Here is a 23,579-nt window from a genome sequence, read left to right as displayed (position 1 = left end):
GACAAATTTTGAATTCTTATGCTCATTTAAATATTCAAGGTGGAATTGGTTCCTGTCAGGAAACATAAATAAAACTATGTGATTTATATCACCAATCACAACTAGCTGCCATAGGCTAAGTCACCTAGGCAACAACATTACCACTGGTCCGCATTCACAAAGCTGCCTAAACCCTCACCCCTACCCACAGCTAAAGAGCAGCTCAGAGTCCTAGCTCAGCCTAAAGCCTCAGAGGCCTTGAGAGATTCTCAAACTAGGCAGGGGAACACAGCAGGACCTGATCCTGTAAACATGCTCTGAGTGCACCTAAGACCTTGCACGTGTCAGACCCTGCAGCAAGAGGGTCAGATGAGGCCATCGATGGATGTGGTGGCTGCCCCACACTGGCACAGAAGACAGTTGTGGGAAACATAGAACAAGTGTGAAAGAGGTATCAGGGGTGCGAGCAGGAGACAGAGGGACGGTTTCAGCTGCTAGTGCACAGGCTAGCTAAGCGCTGACCTGGCTTAGTGACCTAACTCCATGAGAGGGTTTGCACCTGACAATCCAGAGCAGAGGGAGTCTCCCATGCCCCTCTCCTTTCCCTGCCATTTCACGCCTGGTTACAGGGCTGAATTAAAGAATTTTGGAGCCCTCTGTACTATGGGAATCCCTACCTTCCCTATCCTTGGGGTTGGGATCAGATCCTGCCCCAGGGGGCTGGGAGACCTTAGGGAGATTGGGCCAGGTAATAGCCTTAGGGGGGTGGGAGGCACTGGGGTTGTCCGATCCCCAGGGGATTGGGTCCTGCCTGTAACTTTGGGAGGCCCTGGAGGATGGGAGGGAGAGTGTTGGAGAGTGAGCCCACCCCACACGCAACCAACGTCAGCTCCAGTCCTGCGTGGCTAACCCAGTTCCCTGTTCTGGCCCTTTGGTTCTCACTGCAGCATGTAAGTGAGGCCCTGGCCCCATGACATCCCCACCCCCCCTTCCTGGCCTCTGGCTTTCCCCCATCCCAGTCATTGGGGTCCCCCTGAGATAGGGACCCTGTGCAAGTGCACATTGGTTAATCCAGGCCTGCCTGGCTTCCCCCTCAGATTGCTGGTTTTGAGGGTCCCTTCCTTAAGTGTCTGTCTGTCTGTCCCAATGCATTGTATAGGGAGCCTGGGTGCTTACCTTGGGGCTGAGGATTCCCCTAGGGGATAGGCATGAGTAATGCCTAAATACCTTTGAGGATCTGGGACTAAGTGCCTAAGTCACATTTAAAAATGGGACTTAGAAACCTTAAGCACTTCTGAAAATGTTAGAGATAGTGCGTCTTAGGTCACTTGTTCAGTGCTTTAGAGTTCAGCTGTTGACCGGAGGACACAAGCACCAGCTGTGAGGCAACGTTCAATCAGGAGCAACGGCGCACACGTACAGTACACTTAATAACTCTGCACTGCAGAGTCTCAACTTAGAAGCATTTCAGTGTTTGCAGATATGTCCGTTTAAAGCTGCTTTCAAAAGGGAAACTGGCTGGATAATTGGTAACTGTTGAGTCAGTAATTCAACAAAACACTTGCTCCATGCAAGGCCCAATCTGCCTGATTAAGGGATGACAAATCCACAGTTCAGAAATGCTTCGACTTCCTGGGCCATGTTAGTAGTGAATTTATCAATGGTGTAGGTTGATCATAAAACAAGTCTGATCGGGTGTAAGGTCATAGTAGAGGAACGAAACTTGCATTGATTTGGCCCTCAATGGATGTACAAAGGCCAAAGGAAAAAGGGTGTTGAAGGAAAAGTAATTATCAAGAAAGTGTAAGATCAAGTGTGTGTATGTATGTATGTATATATATGGGGTGGGGTGTAGGCATGGGTAGACTACTTTATCTTTTTGTTAGTACTTTTTCTGCTATGCTCTTCCCCTACACCTCACACCTCCATGTAAGATACTCTCAGTCCAGATCCTGAGCATAAATCAGTATACAGTAGCTCTAATGAAGTTGATGGAGCTACGCCAATTTACGCTGGCTGAAGATCCCTGGCTGTGCACCCCCATGAAATACCATATAACTCTGTCAGTTGCACATGGGGATATAAGAGGCAAAGTAGTGTTAAGTTATGCTATTATGCCACCACTGAATTTGGCCATAGACTGCTGTGAGAGTTGTACTTGCTTACATCAGGCTTGAATCTTACCCATATTTATTTCCTTTCTGCTCAAAAACTCCTATAATTTTCTCAATAGATTAACATACTACAGTGAGTGCAATTACATGAGAGAACTACCCTCATGCTGGGCAACAGTCACTCAACTTTTAGGAAAAGCCTCTCTAAGGTCTATCGTGGTATTTTGGATTAAGACTACCCAAGGCCTTAATGAAAAGGGTCAATATTGGTTCACTGGTTCACATTAAAAATAAAAGACATAGATGCACAAGGCTGCAGCCAGGCCTGAATCAACATGAAAACTGTACTATTGTAATTTGTAACGCTTCAAAAAACTCTGCTGCAATAATGGTTTAACAACTTACACACAACATTGTTGTTTCTGGAGCCAACCCCAAAATCACTGACTGAATGGGACACCTGCTTGAGTAAGGACTCGGGATTTGATCTGTAGTGTTTCAAGCTATTAGAGGTAAATCCTGAACCAGTTCTTGGCTTGAGTAACCAAACTGGGCTCTGACAAACGCACGGACATGGTGGTAGGCCCTTTCCCCAGGCTCTGAAGCAGTTACACAGAGGATATATCTATCTGTACGTAATGACCACCCATCACCATAATATCTGAGCACCTTACCATCACAGCACTCCTGGGAGGTAGGGCAGTGCTATTATCCCATTTTACAGGGAATCTACGGTAAACCAGGGAATTGAACGCAGGTGTCACTGGACCACGCTAACACTCTAAGCACTGAACTGTGCTTCCTATCTACAATCCAAGACTGACGTGACCCACTTACATAGCACCCCATGCTAGTGGGGAAAGATAAGGAACTCCACAAATCAGCAAGTCCTTGGACCCTACTGTGGCCATGGTGCCTCCATTCCTTGCGCACTGCTGAAGTGGGAGTCCCTAGGGACCAAACTCCCTGCCAAAGAAGTGCACTACCCCATTGATTAGCAAAACTGCACAGGTTCCACCGCAAAGGGAATCTACACCTCTGCTCAGGCAGGGGCAGGATTTGCCCCTCCCTGAAATGTCTTAGAAAGACTCTTCTCTAATGAGGTTGTAAAGGAGTAGGGTATTATAATCTGGTTGCCCTGATCACAAGCATGTAAGAGGGTCCCATTCTGAATCAAGCCTCTCTTATTACATATCCCAAGCACTCAAAACAAATGAAAGCCCTATATAAAGCATGAAGCTTTCTCTGGGCTGGTGTTAGCTTTTCAGGGTGTGCTGTTCCTTTGTAAAGCCATTGCGTAAGAATTGTATGTTTAACCTTTTGTCTAAATTGACATTTCTAACTGGCTGAAATTACTGCTCATAATTAATCAGGGACAATTACTGCCTTTGAACCTGTTGCAATGCCGGTTCAAAGGTTACTGAGGAGCGCTGTCAGCTGTTTATTAAAGCAGCACTGTTGATTATTTCAGATACAGTCCTGCCCCAGGAACAGTTTGTGAAAAGAACAAGCCTTATACATCCACTTGGAGCTGTACAGCAACCTGAGTAGGACATAAATCCCACACAATATATCGTGTCCCTCTCTTGGGAAAACAAGGTAAGCTCTGTAACATTCTTTCTCCTGATTGGAAATGATGATTTTAAATTCCTTTATGGAAGAATTTTAAAAGGGATATTAAAATAGTAACAGTCCCCTCCGTTCTCCCATGCAAATGCAAAGCTCCCATAACAACACGCAATATATGTTGTTAAAGGCGAGAGCTGAGTGATTACTGGGCTGTTTAGATTTCTGGGTTTATGAAAGGAGTAGTGCTGAGGTCAGAAGCAGCATGCAAGCCAATCCCAGGAATACTAAATGCCGGAGGGAGAGCTATCAAATAAGCTTCCCCTTACTGTTGCAGTCTTGAATGTGAAACCTGACTCTAGTCTGGGTTATAGCCACATTTTTATATGTTTGATGCCTTTATCCATTCAAAGGCATAGTGCATACCTTGCCACCATCCAGATCCAAGTTTACCCCTGACCTCCATGCAAACAAACTAGCATTCCTCCACTTCTGTTACTTAAGTGATCAGAAATGACAGATTTTGAAGTTAAGTGATTGACAAATCCATGGACTAGATTATCTGAAAAGATGTGTAGCGTCTAGTCCAAAGGGACCCTGATCTTTGACTGGGGTTCAGAGGTGCTATAATAGAAATAAATAATCCCTCAAATTTTTTTTTTTTTTTGAGCATGATACAGTGTAAGGTGCCTTTCCAAACTGACAGTGGCACCAAGATGGTACGGAAACACAGCTTCCTGCAATAAATACTTCGCTTTTGCTGAGCACTGTGAATATGAAGATCTCAAAGAGTCTGACAAAGTATCATTATCCCCAATGAGCAAGGGGGAAACTGAGGGACAAAATGAAGCATTTTGCCAAAAATCAACTAGCAAATGAGAGGAGAACTTGGGTCTCCTGAGTCCGAGCCCACTGCATCACACTGCCATCTTTGAGCAATGGAATAACTGGTTTCAATAGCAAAACAAAGTCCTTGTGCCTATCTGTTTTTATACATACACAGCAGTGATAGGCACCATAGAGGAGACCCATTATGATCTATTTTCTTAAATATACAAACCAGAATGGATTTACACAACACGTGGTTGTTCCAAGTGCAAATGATTGACAAGGGCAGGGGAATTACTTTATTTCCAAGAGACGAGACAGAGCTAAATCAACACATGCACACACCTCAGAACACTCACTAAAACTTAGGAAAGTCCTACTCCAGATCTGGAATCACCTCCGAACACTGGTGTGGCAACAGTACAGAGGGAACTGTGGACTAAGTGAGTATTTCTTGCTTATTTGCATACTCTATTTGCTTTAGGTAAGTAGGTAACTTTGCCACCTTTGGACAATTGCCCTGTTTCCTTGTGTAAAAGCTCATCCTAACCACTCCTCCATCACAAACACTTCTACTGGGGGGAGGCAGTCAATTACACAGCTGTTCTCAGAACATAGACAGTCTGCGCCACTGATTTGAATTACTTACAAGTGGGTGTAAGTACAGATGGGTTTTTTTTCATTTTAAGCCCATTAAGAAGGCAAGAGACTGAGATTTGTGTACTTGTGCTTCTGGTCCACTTTGTCCCTTTGAAAAAAGTTGTTAACTGGAGTCAGTGAAGCTTGTCCCTCCTTTTCTGAGAGCTGGATTTGGCTCAAACCATGTTTGTTTTTTAAGCTGGAAAGTCATCATGAAAAAATTAATATGAAGTCCCACAACATTCATATCACTTTCTTACTCATTTGCTTTTAATAAACACTCCATTTTCTGAATATAAATGCACCTGAAGTGGCATCCAGGAAACATCTAACATAGAAGGCCTGCTTTTCCTATTTGAGCATATATACCTGTGTACTGACTGAATTCGAAGGAGCAGCTAGTGCTGGGCAAAACTGAACATGGCCAAGTTTCATACACAAAACAAGCTACATTTGAGATACGCAACTATTCTTATACTAGAAATGGGGAAACAGAGGGGTTAAATTACTTGCTCAGTCACACAGCAAGTCCATGAGAGAGCCAATTCCCTGTTATGTGCTTTAATCACAAAACATCACCTCCCCCTTCCCCAACAGAAAGATTAATAATGGCCCACATCTGTGCTGATTTATATCTAGTTTAGCCCCGTTGAAGTCAAGGAGTTTGTAGGAGATACATTTAGGGACAGACTATGTACAAAGTTGGTGTATTAAGACAGTACTTACAACAGTGATTTCTTTTAAGTACCTTGAGCCAAATCCACAGCTGGTGAAAATGAATAGCACAGCTCTGAGTTCAGGATCTGATCTCTGGGCTTAAAGGAAGAGCACTAGGTGAAGTATAGCCACCAAACCTACAACAAACAACAGCTGTGCTGTTCCCTTACCTTTAGGAGGGGAAGGAGTGTCAGAGGTGTCTACAGGCCTTTAAGAAAAGAGAAACCCCAAGGATTTCTCACATGCAGAAAGGCACTAAGGGGAAGAAACCCAACTTCACTCTTTAAAATCTTAGGGTCCAATTAGCTACTACCTTATACCTTGCAAGGTTATTTATATTTGTGGGAACAGGGAAACGATCACCAGATCAGAATATTAGCACCCTACACAGGTGTAAGCAACCAAAAAAAACCCAACAGCAATAAGGAAAAATAATAGCATTGAGCAAAGGATATTCTAATAGAAAGGATTCTGTTTTTTAACCTCACAAACAGTAGAGAAACCCTATTGTATCAGCATACAACACTAGAAATACAGAAAATCCCTAATACTAAAAATACAACTGGGCTTTTATTAGCAAAAACAATCTCAGAAAGTAACAACTGCATCAAACTCTCAAGTTTTGACCTTTAAAGTCTTTCTTATCTTTCATCTAGTCCTTCAGAAAGGTACAAACTCAATCTCTTCCCTGTAATTATCTAGGAACCACTATGTTCTCCAGCCTAGGTTCACTCTTTTATAAGATCCTTTCCCAGCATGCTCTTCTGATTACTGGTTATTTAAACCTGGCAGAGACAAACAGTAGCTAGTCTTGAAGTATGTGTTATGGTGTTCTATAGGTGACTGTAACAAGTAGCTAGTGCTGTTCTTCTAGAGGTAAGTTTTAAAGTTTTTTTTGTTTTCCTACTTTCAGTTCTTGAGGTATTAGTACCTTTTTTCATTAGCAGTATTTTCTTTGTAACTATATTAAAAGGTTTAATTTATAAGTAAAGTAAATATAAATTTATTTCCTTTACTATTAAAGGGTGAACTTCTACTTGTGGCTATGTGTAACTGTAAAAATATACTTTGCTCTAAAGAGCTACTATCCCTATGGATAAACTTAAGGGTGCTAAAAAGTACACAGAATAGGTAAAAAGACCTTAATAACTCATGAGTCTAAATAACTGATACTTACACAAGGAACTGAGCAGTAGTAACTATAAGCAAGATGTTTAACCACTCTAATTTGGTTTCCCCACTAATAACACTTCTCTGCTTTCTCTCCCTTTCTACTTAAGGCATCAAATAAAAGGATTCAGAGTAACAGCTATGTTAGTCTGTATTCACAAAAAGAAAAGGAGTACTTTTAGCACCTTAAAGACTAACCAATTTATTTGAGCATAAGCTTTTGTGAGCTACAGCTCACTTCATTGGATACATACTGTGGAAAGTGTAGAAGATCTTTTTATATACACAAAGCATGAAAAAATACCTTCAAACCCCCCCCACACACACACACTCTCCTGCTAGTAATAGCTAATCTAAAGTGATCACTCTCCTTACAATGTGCATGATAATCAAGGTGGGCCATTTCCAGCACAAATCCAGGGTTTAACAAGAACGTCTGAGGGGGGGTAGGAAAAAACAAGGGGAAATAGGTTACCTTACATAATGACTTAGCCACTCCCACTCTCTATTCAAGCCTAAGTTAATTGTATCCAATTTGCAAATGAATTCCAATTTAACAGTTTCTCGCTGGAGTCTGGATTTGAAGTTTTTTGTTGTAATATTGCAACTTTCATGTCTTTAATTGCGTGACCAGAGAGACTGAAGTGTTCTCTGACTGATTTATTAATGTTATAATTCTTGACATCTGATTTGTGTCCATTTAGTCTTTTACATGGAGACTGTCCAGTTTGACCAATGTACATGGCAGAAGGGCATTACTGGCACATGATGGCATATAACATATTGGTGGATGTGCAGGTGAACAAGCCTCTGATAGTGTGGCTGATGTTATTAGGCCCTGTGATGGTGTCCCCTGAATAGATATGTGGGCACAGTTGGCAACGGGCTTTGTTGCAAGGATAGGTTCCTGGGTTAGTGGTTCTGTTGTGTGGTATGTGGTTGCTGGTGAGTACTTGCTTCAGGTTGGGGGGCTGTCTGTAGGCAAGGACTGGCCTGTCTCAAGATTTGTGAGTGTTGGGTCATCCTTCAGGATAGGTTGTAGATCCTTAATAATGCATTGGAGGGGTTTTAGTTGGGGGCTGAAGGTGACGGCTAGTGGTGTTCTGTTATTTTCTTTCTTGGGCCTGTCCTGTAGTAGGTGACTTCTGGGAACTCTTCTGGCTCTATCAGTCTGTTTCTTCACTTCTGCAGGTGGGTTTTGTAGTTGTAAGAATGCTTGATAGAGATCTTGTAGGTGTTTGTCTCTGTCTGAGGGGTTAGAGCAAATGCGGTTGTATCGCAGAGCTTGGCTGTAGACGATGATCGTGTGGTGTGGTCTGGGTGAAAGCTGGAGGCATGTAGGTAGGAATAGCGGTCAGTAGGTTTCCGGTATAGGGTGGTGGTTGTGACCATCGTTTATTAGCACTGTAGTGTCCAGGAAGTGGATCTCTTGTGTGGACTGGACCAGGCTGAGGTTGATGGTGGGATGGAAATTGTTGAAATCATGGTGGAATTCCTCAAGGGCTTCTTTTCCATGGGTCCGGATGATGAAGATGTCATCAATATAGCGCAAGTAGAGTAGGGGCGTTAGGGGACGAGAGCTGAGGAAGCGTTGTTCTAAGTCAGCCATAAAAATGTTGGCATACTGTGGGGCCATGCGGGTACCCATAGTGCTGCAGATCTGAAGGTATACATTGTCCCCAAATGTCAAATAGTTATGGGTAAGGACAAAGTCACAAAGTTCAGCCACCAGGTTAGCCGTGACATCAGGGATAGTGTTGTTGTTGGCTTGTAGTCCATCTTTGTGTGGAATGTTGGTGTAGAGGGCTTCTACATCCATAGTGGCCAGGATGGTGTTATCAGGCAGATCACCGATGGATTGTAGTTTCCTCAGGAAGTCAGTAGTGTCTCGAAGGTAGCTGGGAGTGCTGGTAGCGTAGGGCCTGAGGAGGGAGACTACATAGCCAGACAATCCTGCTGTCAGGGTGCCAATGAGTCACTAGTGTACAAAAGGCCCTTTAATGTATTTAGAGTACTAAATATTAACTACCTATTGAATCTATTTACATAATGTTGACAAGTAGGTGTAAGGATACTTTCCACTACGTATTTTCCTGCTAATAGCTCATCTTAACTAATTAGCCAATTACAGTTTGTATAGTAACTTCTAACGTATCTATGTGTGTGTGTATATATATATCTTACTATATGTTCTAATCTATGCATCTGAAGTGGGCTGTAGCCCATAAAAGCTTCTACTCACATAAATTTGTTAGTCTCTAAGGTGCGACAAGTACTCCTGTTCTTTTTGTGGATACAGGCTAACACTGCTGCGACCCTGATACCTTAAGAAGCTTGACTATCTAAAACTGGCTAAACAAGGCCTAATTAGTATATAGGTGTCAACCAAGAAAGATAGTAAACTCCTTCTGACTAGGAACCTTAAAGGGAGATCACCTATATTGGTGATTACAGAATAGGACTGATCAGAAGACCTAGGTTTTGTTCCTGACATGTTTTGCTTGAGATTATATAAACAAATCTGTCTAGCCCCTCAGGTTTCTTTGTCTACATTATAACCATGTGAGTAAAGCACTTGTCATTGGTATAACACTGAGTCAAAAAGCTTTAGGACATCAGATTAAAAGGACCCTTAGCCTTATTTGAGCAATACTGCTTGGAGTTGTCTCAATTAGTCAAGGCCCAGAAATCACTGCCATCTAAAAGGTGAAGTGGTGTTCACAAACTTCAGAAAGGGAATACTCTCCTGAAGTTTTGATTTCTGCAGTAGAGAAGACAAGTGAATGACCTTCAAAGAACATGAGTTATAGCTGAGAGCTGGCCACAAGGAGGGCGTGTTGTACCAAACTCTCCATTTTGAGAGTAAAATGACATATCTGAGAATAACTCATGCATTTCTGAATGCCTTGAAGGTTTCTTTCCCTGGTTGTAAGCTTACTAAACTGCTAGACAGGACCCTGAGGAAAGCAATCCATGTTAAACATGAGGATTCCTTCCCCTGCAGCCACCCACCCCACTACTCTTTTATGCTAGTGCAACTCCAAAAATGTCAGCTGTACTCTTCCTGACTTTCATGTGTGTGAGGAGAATTGGGGCCCCTCTCATCCTCGGAAAATATTTAATGCTTATGTTGTATTTCATGTGTCCAAAATGCCAAAGTAACTAATTTTCATATAACATCTAGGAGGATAACTTATTTACCCTATTTCACAGTTGGGAAAACTGAGCCAGTAGGCAAAATGACCTGCCTTTGATAGCAGATACAACTAGCAATTGTTCAATCACAGCCTTGTATTCCTCCAACCAAGCCACTCTGCTTCTTGCTTGTAGATTTCCTCTCTTCTATGTGACTGGCTGGATATTGAAAACCTAATAGGCCCAGTCAATCAGCAGCTGAAGGAAAGTCTAATTTTCTGAAGCAGGACTGAGCCCTAAAAGGGCTTTAGGACATCAAAGGCAATTGGCAGTGAACTTGCTTTGGAATGAGCACTACTGCTATCACTTGTAGGTGCAAATAACAGTGATGGGTACCCATGTAGGGCCACAATCCTTCTGTTCACCCTTTTCTCACCCTTTTCTAGGCATGCCAAATGGCCACCATGAGTAAAACTCCTATGGTGATAGAATCATAGACCTGGAAGGGACCTTGAGAGGTCATCTAGTCCAGTCCCTTGCACTCATGACAGGACTAAGTATTATCTAGACCATCCCTGACTGGTGTTTGTCTAACCTGCTCTTAAAAGTCTCCAATGATGGAGATTCCACAGCCTCGCTAGGCAATTTATTCTAGTGCTTAACCACCCTGACAGTTTAGAAAATTTTCTAATGTCCAACCTAAACCTCCCTTGCTGCAATTTAAACCCATTGCTTCTTGTCCTCTCTTCAGAGGTTAAGAACAATTTTTCTTCCTCCTGAAAATTTATGTCCGCTCTCAGTCTTTTCTTCTCCAAAACCCAATTTTTTACAATCTTCCCTCATAGGTCATGTTTTCTAGAACTTTCATAATTTTTGTTGCACACTCTGGACTCTCTCCAGTTTGTCCACATCCTTCCTGAAATGTGGCACCCAGAACTGGACACAGTATTCCAGTTGGGGCCTGAGTAGAGCAGAAGAATTACTTCTCGAGTCTTGCTTATCACACTCCTGCTAATACATCCCAGAATGGTGTGTGTGGTGGGTGGCTTATTTTTTTTTGCACCAGCGTTACACTGACTCATATTTAGCTTGTGATCCACGATGCCCCCAGATCCCTCTCCATGGTACTCCTTCCTAGGCAGTCATTTCCCATTTTTTATGTGTGCAACTGATTGTTCCTTCCTAAGTACAATGCAGTACTTTGCATTTGTACTTATTGAATTTCATCCTATTTACTTCAGACCATTTCTCCAGTTTGTCCAGATCACTTTGAATTTTAATCCTATCCTCCAAAGCACTTGCAACCCCTCCCAGCTTGGTATCATCCACAGACTTTATAAGTGTACTCTATATGCCATTATCTAAATCAATTAAGATATTGAACAGAAACAGACCCAGAACCAACCCCTGTGGGACACACTTGTGCCCTTCCAGCATGACTCTGAACCACTGATAACTACTCTCTGGTTAGTCTCTAAGGTGCCACAAGTACTCCTTTTCTTCTCTGGGAACCAGTTTTGTACCTACCTAATAGCTCCATCTAGGATGCATTTCCCTGGCTTGTTTATGAGAAGGTCCTGCAGGACAGTATCAAAAGCTTTACTAAAATCAAGATATATCCCATATCTACCACTTCCCCCTAGCCACAAGGCTTGTTACCCTATCAAAGAAAGCTATCAGGTTGGTTTGACACTTTGTTTTTGACAAATCCATGCTGACTGTTACTTATCACCGTATTATCTACTAGATGTTTGCAAATTGATGGCAGCAACATCTCACTTTGCAAATGATCCGCATCTCACTGATATGTGCCCAATAACCTCTTAAAGGTGCCTATGAATTCAGTCCTGGTCTCTGACTTCCAACTGAAGAGAATATAATAAGAGGTTGTCCCATATACTGTATTGCATCCCCATTCCCTGTGGTGCCTATGCCACAGGAATCCATATATCCTCTGATCTTGTAGGCCATAGGGTTCACAGATTAACCCTTACCTCTACATGGCTAAAGATAACTCTGACCACCTGCATTGCCCTCTTCATTAGATTTTTTTTTTCCCCCTCCCTACTATATCTCCACCCCTCAGTGGTTTTTTCTCCTAATAGGATAAATCAACTCTAAGTCGAACTTTCAAATCCACAATGAGTAGAAGCATACAGTCTTATTTGCTTTAACTTTCCACAGAGCCTTTAGAAATCCTTTAAAAAAGGAGTAAGGTGCAATTAAAAAAAAAAAAGTAACCTACAGCCTTGAGTACAGCAGTGCAACTGGTACCACTGTAATAAAACTGTTCTGATAAAAGGTAAGCCTTTGCACTCTGATTCTGGTGCACATTATCCCTGACCATTGATCAGGCTCAACAGTCCTGTGTACCTTGGTGGTCTATCACTCAGTTAAGCAAGACAACTAACTGTGACCAGATTGAGGGGTACTGGCAATGCCAATTAAAGTGGAATTTGAGCAGCTGAAGCCAATGAGTTCCAGGTGCTCAATGTTGCAGGATGTGACCCTGCATTCATGACTGTCTCACACACATGATGTATCTACTCACATGCCCTTTTCTCTCTTGTGGGAGAACTGCCTCTACTGGACTCTAGGCTCACTACTAAGTAGAGGATTTGATTTCAATGCTATGTATTCCTGGTTGTCTTGGCATTTATGGCCCAGACTTGACCCTTGATACTCCATGGTCCAGATCCTGGCTGGAGCTGGGCAACTCCTCTGCTTCAGATCCGCAGATGATTAAGTGAATATGTAAGGAGAACTGATTCTCTCACTGTAAGGTGTGGGGGATGACCTCTGGACATTAGCAGTGTCTTCAAGAGTGACAGGCAGATGGACGAGGGGACTCTAAAGAGGCCACATACCCCTAAATTTTGATTCCTGGGGAGACTAGTCAGTTGGCTTGAAGATTCTCTTCTCCCAGCCATCCTGTGGATCAAACATCCCAGTGATGCAATCGTTAGGTGTGCCACAAGGGATTTACAGCTTTCTGCTTCTGTAAAACACCTCCTAATCCCTATGTCTCTTCAAAAATCAAGATGGGGATGGGGGGGCACAATTTCACTCCTTCTCTAGTCTCTGATCTTTGTCCAGCATAGTTAATCTGGCTCTGCCTTGGACTGTTAGTGAGGGTGAGAAAGCAGTTGCTCAGTGAATCAATTCTTTACATTTTCTGTTTGAGTAGTAAATAACAGTTGAATCAGGTTAGAGTTCACTGACTAACCTAGATGTTGGCTCTCCGAGCAATTTAGACTCTAATGAAACTGCATGCACTTGGCATCTCAGGACACAGTGCTGAGATTGAGATTTCTTTGGTGATAAACCTGTTAAAGATCAATTTTTAAATGAACTTTAGCACACTTTTTCAGCATGGTGCCTTACTGATGACAATAGTTAGCAGGTGACTGTTGGGAGGAGGATCATGAAGGCAGTGAGCAGATGGCCTTGCTAGCTTCCCATCCAGATAAAATCTCTAACAGCCCACATTGGTCAGTACATGCTAGAGGGCAGAACCCCACAACAGGACCTGAAGAGTTGGCTTGTTTCTTCCCTATCAAGGGGCTGCCTGGGACCAATTTAGTCCCTTGTACTAGCTAGATAAGCCACTTGCTCTGGAGCAAGCTGGAGAGCAGGAAAGTGCTAATCAGGCTCCAGTTTGCCCTGGAATGCCCCAGTGTCTGAAAACTAGGCTCAGAATGTGGATTGTATATCTAAAATGACTGTGGGCTGCAACAATTAGCTATCAGCCCCACCTATTTAACATTTCCTGATACTTCCTATTATAAGATGAAGCTTGGCAGTGTTTTAAGGAACTGAAAAATAACTCTTTGAGCTGAAATCTTCCATGCCAGATGTCTGCCTGAAGCTGTTTTTTGGAAAGTATCAGCTAAAATCAACTTTCCTCAAGGATAAGGCTAGAGGAAAGTTTGTCCATATGAAACTCTGAATCCTTCTGTGGGAAGTTATTTCCTATATGCTCTGGAGCAGGGACTGCTCATTTAGCAGGAGGGGGGTGGTAATGGTAGGGACAGGAAGAGGCCTATCACATAAAAATATCATCAAATGTGACCAAGTTGTGAGCTTTTGGAGAAATTGCAGTTGGCACGTGCTCAGATGCCACAGTTTAGGCTCTGAACAGAGCATGCTCCAGCTTGGGATTATGCAGGATTTTCCTCACTATTGCACTTGTGGGATGCTTCAGTCATGTTGGCTCTAGACACTGGAACTGAGATTCTGTCTGCATAACCTCCATAGTGTAGACAACCTACACCAACAGAAGGGGTCTTTTTCTGCCAATGTACACACCACCTCCCCAAGTGACCACAGCTATGTCAGCAGAAACATTTTTTCCACTGACATAGTTGTGTCTACGCTGGGGACGGTACATTGTAATAGCAATGTTACGGGTGTAGCTGTTTTCCACATGTACCTCAGCTAGGTGTAGGCAAGCCTCAGAGCAGGGGGCCTGTCTCTGCTTTCATTCATTGCCTCTTCCTCCCCATCCCTGATGAGCCTTCAGGCTCCAAGGAGGAAGAAGCTGCCTAAATTGAAAGTGGAGGGACAAGAGATGAACCCAGAAGCAAAAGCATGGGATTAAATTGGGAAAAGGAGCCTGTGGGAAGGGGAAGACGTTAATTAGAGGCTGGGAAAGGATCCTGGGATTGCAAAGAACTGGGCTGAGGTGAGGCAGAGATCTGACAAGAACTAGGCTGGAGGGGGAAGAATGGGAACTGGCCCTGTGTGTGTGCGGGGGGGTGGGGGGGAGGAGAAGACTTGGAGAAGGGGGACTGGGATGTGAGTATGGGAATGCTTGGGTGGGGGTGCAAGAGATGGAGCTGTGAGGGAACTTCAACTAGTGGGGCTAAGGGACAGTCATGAGAAGCTTGATTGGAGAGTGGGCTCCCTTGATGAGAATAGGGTTGGGGCAAGGAGCTATGGGTGGAAAAGACAAGACTGGTACAGGGCAGAAGGGGTCAAGTTTAGGGGAATGGACAGGCATTTGTTCCCACTAGACACTCTCCACAGCCTGGAATGAAATGTGTGTGAGTTCACCATTCCTTTGCTTTCAGCAAATGTCTATAAAACCCACTGGCCAAGTGTCTCATCCCCATATAGTGCTAGTCTAGAGGATGACTGCATACCAGTGCTACTATACAGTATTCCATTAGCTTAGCAGAAGTCTGTGTAGTGAGACTAAAGGTCCTAACCATGCTGATGGCCCATGTGGGTGTCAATATGATGTTGCAATGGAGTTTGACTTCCCTTAATGTGGTTTGTGTGTAACTTAATGTTTTCATGCTTCTTGTTAAGAAAACTAATAAAGTTGCAAAGTCCAATATCTGAAGGCTAAATGGCAAAATTAAGGTTGTCCATAATGTATGGTGATGCAACTGAAGACTGTAGCATAAGCACAAAGGGACTGAATTAAGGTTTTTGAAGTAAATTCCAGAATTAAGGCTGCCTGCATGCTCACAATCTAGGTGAGTAATGGGGTAAGAACATTCTCAACTACAACAACCAGAACATACAAAACAGCTTATTGGCAAAGTGAATTCTGGGCTTTTACCTTCCTCTGAAACCTTATTGGCCATGACCAGAGAAGGTGGATGCCAGTTGAGGTGGTCCAGATGTCTGACTTTCATACAAGATATGAATAACACATGTAAGAAATCAACTGCTCCCAAATAAGTGTCTTGGCATCCATACCAGCTGATCCTCTAACTTCCTTTTCTTGGATTAGGAATGGGACAGGGTTACCTGAACATCATATTGCCCACTTTGGGGGGTTATTTTAATCTCCATTCCTACTTTGACTAATTTACAAGGAAGCATTAATCTCTTGGATTGAAATGGTAATTGTTGTATCTAGAACTACCACAGAACACAACTTACTCAGCTTTGCTAAATCCTGCAGTTGGCATGATCAAGCTGTCTCCTCAAAGGCAGAGGAGTGAATTAGACTAATGGGACACAGAAATAGAGGAGCAGTGTTGGGACATTGCGAACATGATGTACATATTTCTCCCTTTCCTGTACATGTAGCTATGATGTATGTTAATAGGAGTGAAGGTTGACCATTAAAGATGGTGAGACCTCAAAATGCATGTACGTACATCCTTGGGTCAAACACTGACAGCCTCAAGACTTTTCCCTGAATAAATACCACTGTGGGAGTCCACTGGTCTGTTATCTCAATCACTTGCTCTTTGCAATCCTGTAATCTCCTGCCTCTAACCATAAGGCAACAGGACTAAATCCTGCTCTGTTAAAACCCATGTAAATCCACTGGCTTCAGTAGGGTTGCCTAGTCATAACCAAGAGCAGAAATTGTGCTACAACAAGACTAAAACCCAGAGTGCCCTAGTTGAAGTGAAGGTGTCTGAGAATGAACTGCCAAAAGGATTCAAAAGCTGTAAACCCCCCTCCCCCTCTTTTTTTAAATAGGGAACCAAATCAGTTCCTCTATAGGCCAAATTTTGCTCTGATTTACAAATCATGCAGGGGCCACCACTCCTGAAAAGGAGCACAGAACTTACTACTGTAAGGTGAAACTTTCAAAGGTGACCAGAGGTGCAGAGTAATCTGCTTAAGATGCATTGAACCTGGCTCCTCAAAGTGCTGAGCACTGACCACTAACTGAAACCAGTAGCAGCACAGGTGTTTGCCACGGGTGGAAAATCAGATGCCAGGTGTCTCAACGTATCTAAAATGGCACATAGCATTTCTGCTGCACATCTCAAGTGGCTAGTAAAACAACCTGGTGTAAACAAACAGAAGCTGGCTTCATATCTCAAACTGTATCTTAAATACATGGTTCAAAGAACCAGTCAATATGAACTATTTGTCCTAGGTCAGACTTGGTACTGGGAGTGTTCTGTTTCAAATATGCCCAGGGAATCCCCTACTTCCTGTCTGGAAAACCAGTGTAATGGAAATAAACTAAATGTGTATTTTGGACTATGAAACATAAAAATGGCTAGGGATAGTAAATGTAACCTGAAGTCTGACAGCTTATGTTTATGACCCAAAATAAAGCATCAATTCCTGTTACCTGCCATGTGCTTCTTTCAGAAAAGCTTTAACAATCAACAGAACTGACTTAACAATCCTTTAGTTAAGGAAAGACTGCAGCTGTGGGCTCCTTCTAATTAGCCTTTGTGTTCACTGCTAAATAAGTCTGTACATGCAGGAGAACTAACACCTCAATTAGATGTGAACGAGGACACAATTATTTCCAGGCTGTAGAAATAAGAAGAACATTGGGGCAAATTTATGCCTGGTGTGACCCAGCTAACATCCTTTGTTTAATGCCAAGGATGAGTTTCAACTACAGTAAAACCTCTGTTACAAACACCTCTGGAATGGAGGTTGTTTGTACTCTGAACAAAACACTATGGTGGCTCTTTCAAAAGTTTACAACTGAACATTGACTTAATACAGCTTTGAAACTTTACTGTGCAGAAGAAATATTCTGCTTTCCCTTTATTTTTTTAATAGCTTGTTTAACACAGTACTGATTTGCTTTTTTGTCTCTGCTGCTGCCTGATTGTGTATTTCCAGTTCCAAATGAGGTGTGGTTGACTGGTCAGTTTAACTCTAGTTTTTCTAACTCTGAGGTTCTACTGTACAATTTTAAGATGTCAGTTGCTTGTTTTCAAAATCTTTACTCTTTGCAAAAAGGAGCAATTCCTAAGCACAGCTGGTCAGAAAACTAACTTCTGACACTTGTCCCAAATAGGACAAAGTCAAAACACCTTGCAAAACCAAACCAAATGAAACACATCAGCCTTATTGGAGTAATTTGATATTATCCAGATAATGTGCTCTTGTCAGAAATGTACTTCTGTCCAATTTGATATTTCAGTAAAACTTGATAACTGGTCTGTCAATTTTTTGACCAGCTCTCAGACTAAATATTTGTATTATCATAGTAACTAGCAGCCCTAATCCTGGACCAGGGCTACACAAATGCAGGGGGAAAAGGGGATCCCTGCCCCAAAAAGCTTACAGTCTGAGTATAAGACACAGGCAGACTGCCTCAAGAAACAATGGGACAATATTACTCAGCATGATCAGCTCTGGTCTGAGCATTCCTGTAGCCTAACTGAAGTCAATATTATATTCATACTTAACAATTTCAAAGCCCTTGTTCTGTCCTAATTTTCACTTGATCGATCTCCAGTAGTTCATGTAACATCTGACCTTCTCCCCCCCCCCACACCCCCTACCCCAAAAAAGTGGGAGAAGCATGCTATTTTGCAGCCTTGTCCTCCCCACTTTCTTTCAGGAGCCTGCCCTTTCTCCTCCACTAGAGACATTTGAAAGCAGGTGGGCAAAAATAGCATGAAAAAGTGGACTTGGCACAAACTTGTGCCACGTGTACATTGTGATCTTTTACATTTTAAATGATTTTAAATAAGTTGGTTTGGGAGGCGGGGTTGTTGGTTCTGAAGCATGTTTCAGGAAATCCAAAAACTGACAATTATGGCACATCCTGCCCTGCTCATCCTTTACTAGTTCTCTCCCCCCCCCCACATAAGACTTGGCTAAAAGATACTAGTTCAGTTACTAAACAGAGTGAAGAAAATACATTTGGGGAAAGGAAACAATCCTGCCCATGATCAGAAAACATTAGCCACATAGAATGAGAAATAATACCTACTTGTTGGCAAAAACCATGGCATCCCCTCTATTTGAAGCTACCAGAAAAACAGCATTGTACTCTGGCACTATACAAAGACAAACATGGAAACTCAGAACTAGATCTAACATCCCAGTGATTAGTTGTGCTTAAATCCATGGTTATGGGCTGGCCCATCATAAAGATAGGCAGTACCAGCAAAATTCCAATTCAGATGTGGATCTCATACACCCAAACTCAGAACTTGGGATATTCAGATCTAGTTTGCTGTTACACTTAAGAGGCACTGGAAGTCAGAATCCAGATCTAAGTTTGATGGGAACTGCAATAAGGGGTCTGGTTCAAGCTCATGGCTAAAATAATACTTGAGCAAAATGCCTAGTTCCAGGCAGCAAACTTGGTCAGCTCATTTTAAACACAACATGAAGTTAAGGGTTGAATCAAGAACAGGAACTAAATTCCTTATTCCCATTAGTCTTACCCCCAGGTCCATCCTTGTCAGGAGCTATGGATGCACCACATTCTGAATCACCTACAGAAAGCTATCGAGACATAGCCTATGTCTACACTACTGTTGGATTGATGCACCAGGTGTTGATTTTTAGCAGGTCTTCACTCGACCTGCTAAAAAATCAATGGCAGAGTGCTCTCTGGTCAACCTAGCAGTTCACTGGGAACAAGAGGAGCATGGTGTAGAGACTGCAATAAGTCGACCTAAGCTATGTCCACTCCAGCTACATTATTCACATAGCTGGAGTTGTGTAACTTAGGTTGGCTTACCACAGTAGTGTAGACATAGCCATAATCTACATAAGATGCATTTTTGTAATAGACACCAAGATGAGAGTACCTAGCCTACACATAAGCAAAGAGCTGAAAAACTATCCTTTCTGCATCCTATATTAAAGTAGAGGAAAGCTTCACCTATTTTACCATTTCAATAGCCTATATTTAGGGCAGTTCCACTTTCAGTTCTCTTCCCCCAGTACCATTTCTGAAACAGAACTCTGCCATATTTAGGGTTTTCTTGTGGTGGTTTCTCAGTCTTCCTGCTTCACTGATAGTGTTTTTACAGAAAGCTTCTATGCTCTACAATGTGGGCATCATGCACTACTTATGCATGAAACAGGTGGCCAGATCTTGGCTACATGTGAGATCAAGATGTAGCTCCTTGGCATTTCAGAAGTGTACTAATTTACTAAACAAATACCTCAGTAACAATTCTTTTGTGGTTTTCAGGACAAGACTATATCAACAAAAATGACCAGACTTGGCATTTTTCCTGTAGAGGGAATAGATACTAGCTGGACAGCTATTAAATGTTTCCCTTGTTTTTTAATGCAAAGATGAAATCCACAAGGCAGAGCAGTGACCATTTTAACCTAATGTAAGATGATAGGTGTTGGGGACAGAAAGGGATAAAACTTCTAAATCCATATAGCTGCTCAAGACTATCTGAGAACCTGCCCTTCCAATCTAAAATACCTTTTCTCAGTGATAGGGAAAAGGAGTCTTCATCTAGTCTCTGCCTCAACCCTCCCCCACTCCTAGCCATTTGCCTTCCTTGTCCCTACTTCCTTCTTAGCAGCTACCTTTTCTTCTTCTTACTTAACATGCAAGAATGCTCTAGCAACCGGCATCAAAGAAAAACCTACCTTTGACTTCTTCCCTTCGACTCGTGTGACTCCCATCTATCCTTAGTCCTTTTGCCACTGAACTCCTTCAACAAGCAGCTTCCAGCTCTTGCCTTTCTTCCCCTCTCATTGTTCAGTCTAGAGCTTCTGCTAGATCACTGAAAGATTTTGGGGCAAGATCTGACTAAACTTCAAGGCCTCTAGCCCCTCCAAATCTTAACACTTCCACTTCTTTCAATAGTGGTAATCATGCAGTCCTAATGATACTACTTCTTCCTCTCAACCTCCTAGCTCCCCCCTCCCCCATTTAAAGTTCTTGATCTTCGTTCCTGAATGAGGAGTCTATTGGTGTTCACAGTGGGTGGAGTAGGCTTACTGGATGGGTGACTTGAGAACTAGACAGTGGACCTACAGCATTGCATAAGCATGGTGTCAATTACATACTGGATGAGGGGGTCTTCAAAGGCAACCCACTTAACTGATTCATACTTGGCACCCATAGCACCTGTCTAAACATCTTGCATTTTATTTTGTACTTAAAATTAGCCATTCACATTAATCAGAACACTGCTGAACCTTCTGTTTCTCTGCTCAGGTCCAGCACCATGATTTGGATACTTCATTTCTTGTTTTCACCACTCCCAACACCAGCATTGATTGGCCTTATTACTCTTGGAGCTACAATTTTCTTATGGGTAATAACCAGACCAAAGACCATTACACCTCCCATTGACCTGAACAACCAGTCAATAGGAATTCAGGTAATGCTTACATTGATTAATAAGCAAAATGCTTAATTCTTTTTGACTTTCAATGGGATCTAGCCACAACTGAAAACTTTGCCATAGGTGAATGAGTGTTTTTTTTTGTTTTTTTTTTTAAAAACCTGTTTTTGTTTTTATATGGGGGCTAACTAAAACAAAAGACTTAAATTAGGGGAATTTCTTTCAGTCCTCCAATCAGAGATCTGGCCAGACTTCTGATTTGATGCCTAAACTTTAGGGGAGTAGGAGCATGAAAGACCTTGGGTAAATCTCAAAACTCTCAATCCACTGTTCCTTTAATCTTAATAGGGGGTGTGCTGTTAGCTGTGACCAAACAGCACCATTTTAGATTACTTGAGTGGTACCAGTGGCAATTACTCAATTTATTGATGAGTTCATTGAAATAGCTATCTGATAACATGTCAGTCCTGAGGCTAAAATAAGTGCAATATTTCAGAATCTACTAGTTGTGTAAACACCCTGGCTGTCTGATTATAAAGGAGGATGAAGTAAGTTTACCTGAACTTACAGTGGCTTTCTAGTGTTGGAGACTACAGTGGATGGATTAATCAGCAATGAACAAGCAGACGTTTAGGAGGAATTTAAACCCCCCTAACTGATCTTAGGCTTGTGTGTTAAAGCTCCCCCCAAGGGGTTTTGGGAGAGGTTTGGAGGAGGAAGTAGCTGCCTGTCACACACCTGACTTTCAGTTCACTGCTCTGCAACAACGCTTACAAACATGTGCTCTGACCCTAGGGAGGTGCCCGAAGAAGTACTTTCTTGCCAGAGAACAAGCTGCTTAGTTATTACTATGAGGATGCCAAAACTCTGTATGAGGCCTTCCAAAGAGGACTCCATGTGTCTGGTAAGTAGGATATTGTTCTTAATCATCTCGGTCATAAGAAGTAAATGTTTGTTCCAGCTACACAGACTTGAAGCCAGAAGGGATGTTGTTGTCTAGTCTAGGCCCAGCTAAATTGTCCTCTCCTCTTCTGGACCTTCTCTAGGAGAGGGTTCTAACTGTGCATAGATTGAATTCAGTCTGAGGTCTGTGGCTTACCCCCTTAATGAGAGCAAGATTGTGCTTTAAATACAGCACACCAGACATAAAAAGCTGGGAATAGTAACACATTAAATAAAGGAAAATCAGTAGACTTCCCAAGTCAAAGTATCCAAATAAACAGTATTGCATCTTTCCTACCCCTTCAAATGGCTCTCAAGATACCAACACCTCTCTATAAACTTATTAGATCAGACCATCTCAGATCCTTTATCCTGCCAATGTAAAACTGCCTTCAATAGACTGGACAAAAGTCTTGTCTGGCCAGGCTAATTCCACAGTCCAAAGCAATGAAGATTCCATCACTTCTCTTGGAAACATTTGGCTGTGCTGTAAGAGATGAATCAAGGCTTTTCCTGATCAACAAAATCCTTTTTTAGATTCACCACTGGTGTCTGCTTTCAGGATACTTGGCCACTATTGGTGGGGGAGGGGGGGAGTGAAATTTTCTAGTGTTAATGCAGCCTATGGCTCATGAATAAAGCCTTGGGATAATACTATGCTAGGAAAGAATTTTTTTTGTTGCTGAACAAACTAGCCCATTGCACAAGGTACAAAAGCAGTGTAAACTATTCACATGCAATTGAGTTCTGGAAGAAAAGCCCTTCCAGTCACTTCAGTTTCTTAGCTAGCTGTGCACCTAGTTGAGTGGGAAATGCATAGTGCTCATTGAGGCTCAGTGCACGAGCCTACGGTTTCACATTAACCAACATGAGTGGGTGGAATTGCTTGTAGCTAACTGTGTGCAATCAAAAAGCCCTCTTTGTTTGAAGGTGACTTCCAGGTTTGCTAACTGAAGATCATATCCTAAGCTTAAATTTCAATGTCTCTCCATCCTAGTATAAAGGCAAGAACCTGAACTCTAAAACACAGAGGATGCCATTATTCTGAGGTCAAATATTGGATTTGACACTCAATTGGAAGAGTGCACCAATAGCTAGGTAGCACTTAGCATTCCATATAAGGTGACTCAGCTAGGGACTGCATTGCCAATTAAACACTGAAAGTTGTTTTGATTTTTAGCCAATTTTATCTGCAAATCCATGAACTGACTCTGACTTTGGAAAAAATGGGCAATGGCCGTAACTGCCTGTCAGAATGTCTCTTAAAATCTTGTGAAGGGCCAGCAGAGTTGGATGGTATTGTTGCAGCTACCTGACTGGGTGAAAAGATCTTAAAGAAAATAGTGAATGAGTGGCAAATGCTAATTTTTTTAATGCATTTAGTGTGTGTGGTGGGGGGGAGAGGCAGGGCAGGGGCAGCGTGCTGGTGTAGTTAAATGGGTGTTGGGAGACACAAAGAACAACTCCCAAAAAATTTGAAAAATCA

General features: G+C 42.4%; 1 protein-coding gene across 1 annotated transcript in view; it reads left to right on the top strand.

Annotated features, from left to right (window-relative positions):
- Positions 1-3,577: 3,577 nt before the first annotated feature.
- The window catches only part of ACSL5 (acyl-CoA synthetase long chain family member 5), a 41,546-nt gene continuing 21,544 nt past the window's right edge, over positions 3,578-23,579 (top strand). The window contains exons 1-3 of the mRNA XM_073354974.2: positions 3,578-3,692; positions 21,022-21,187; positions 21,947-22,055. Of these exons, the coding sequence (XP_073211075.1) occupies positions 21,032-21,187; positions 21,947-22,055 (265 nt within the window). The 5' untranslated portion in view covers positions 3,578-3,692; positions 21,022-21,031. The remainder of the gene's footprint in view (positions 3,693-21,021; positions 21,188-21,946; positions 22,056-23,579) is intronic.

The sequence above is a fragment of the Lepidochelys kempii genome, chromosome 7 (genome assembly GCF_965140285.1).
Source record: "Lepidochelys kempii isolate rLepKem1 chromosome 7, rLepKem1.hap1, whole genome shotgun sequence".
Classification (NCBI taxonomy): Eukaryota; Metazoa; Chordata; order Testudines; family Cheloniidae; genus Lepidochelys; species Lepidochelys kempii.
Note: the sequence above shows the minus strand (reverse complement) of the source record. Positions and strands in the feature narration are given on the sequence as shown.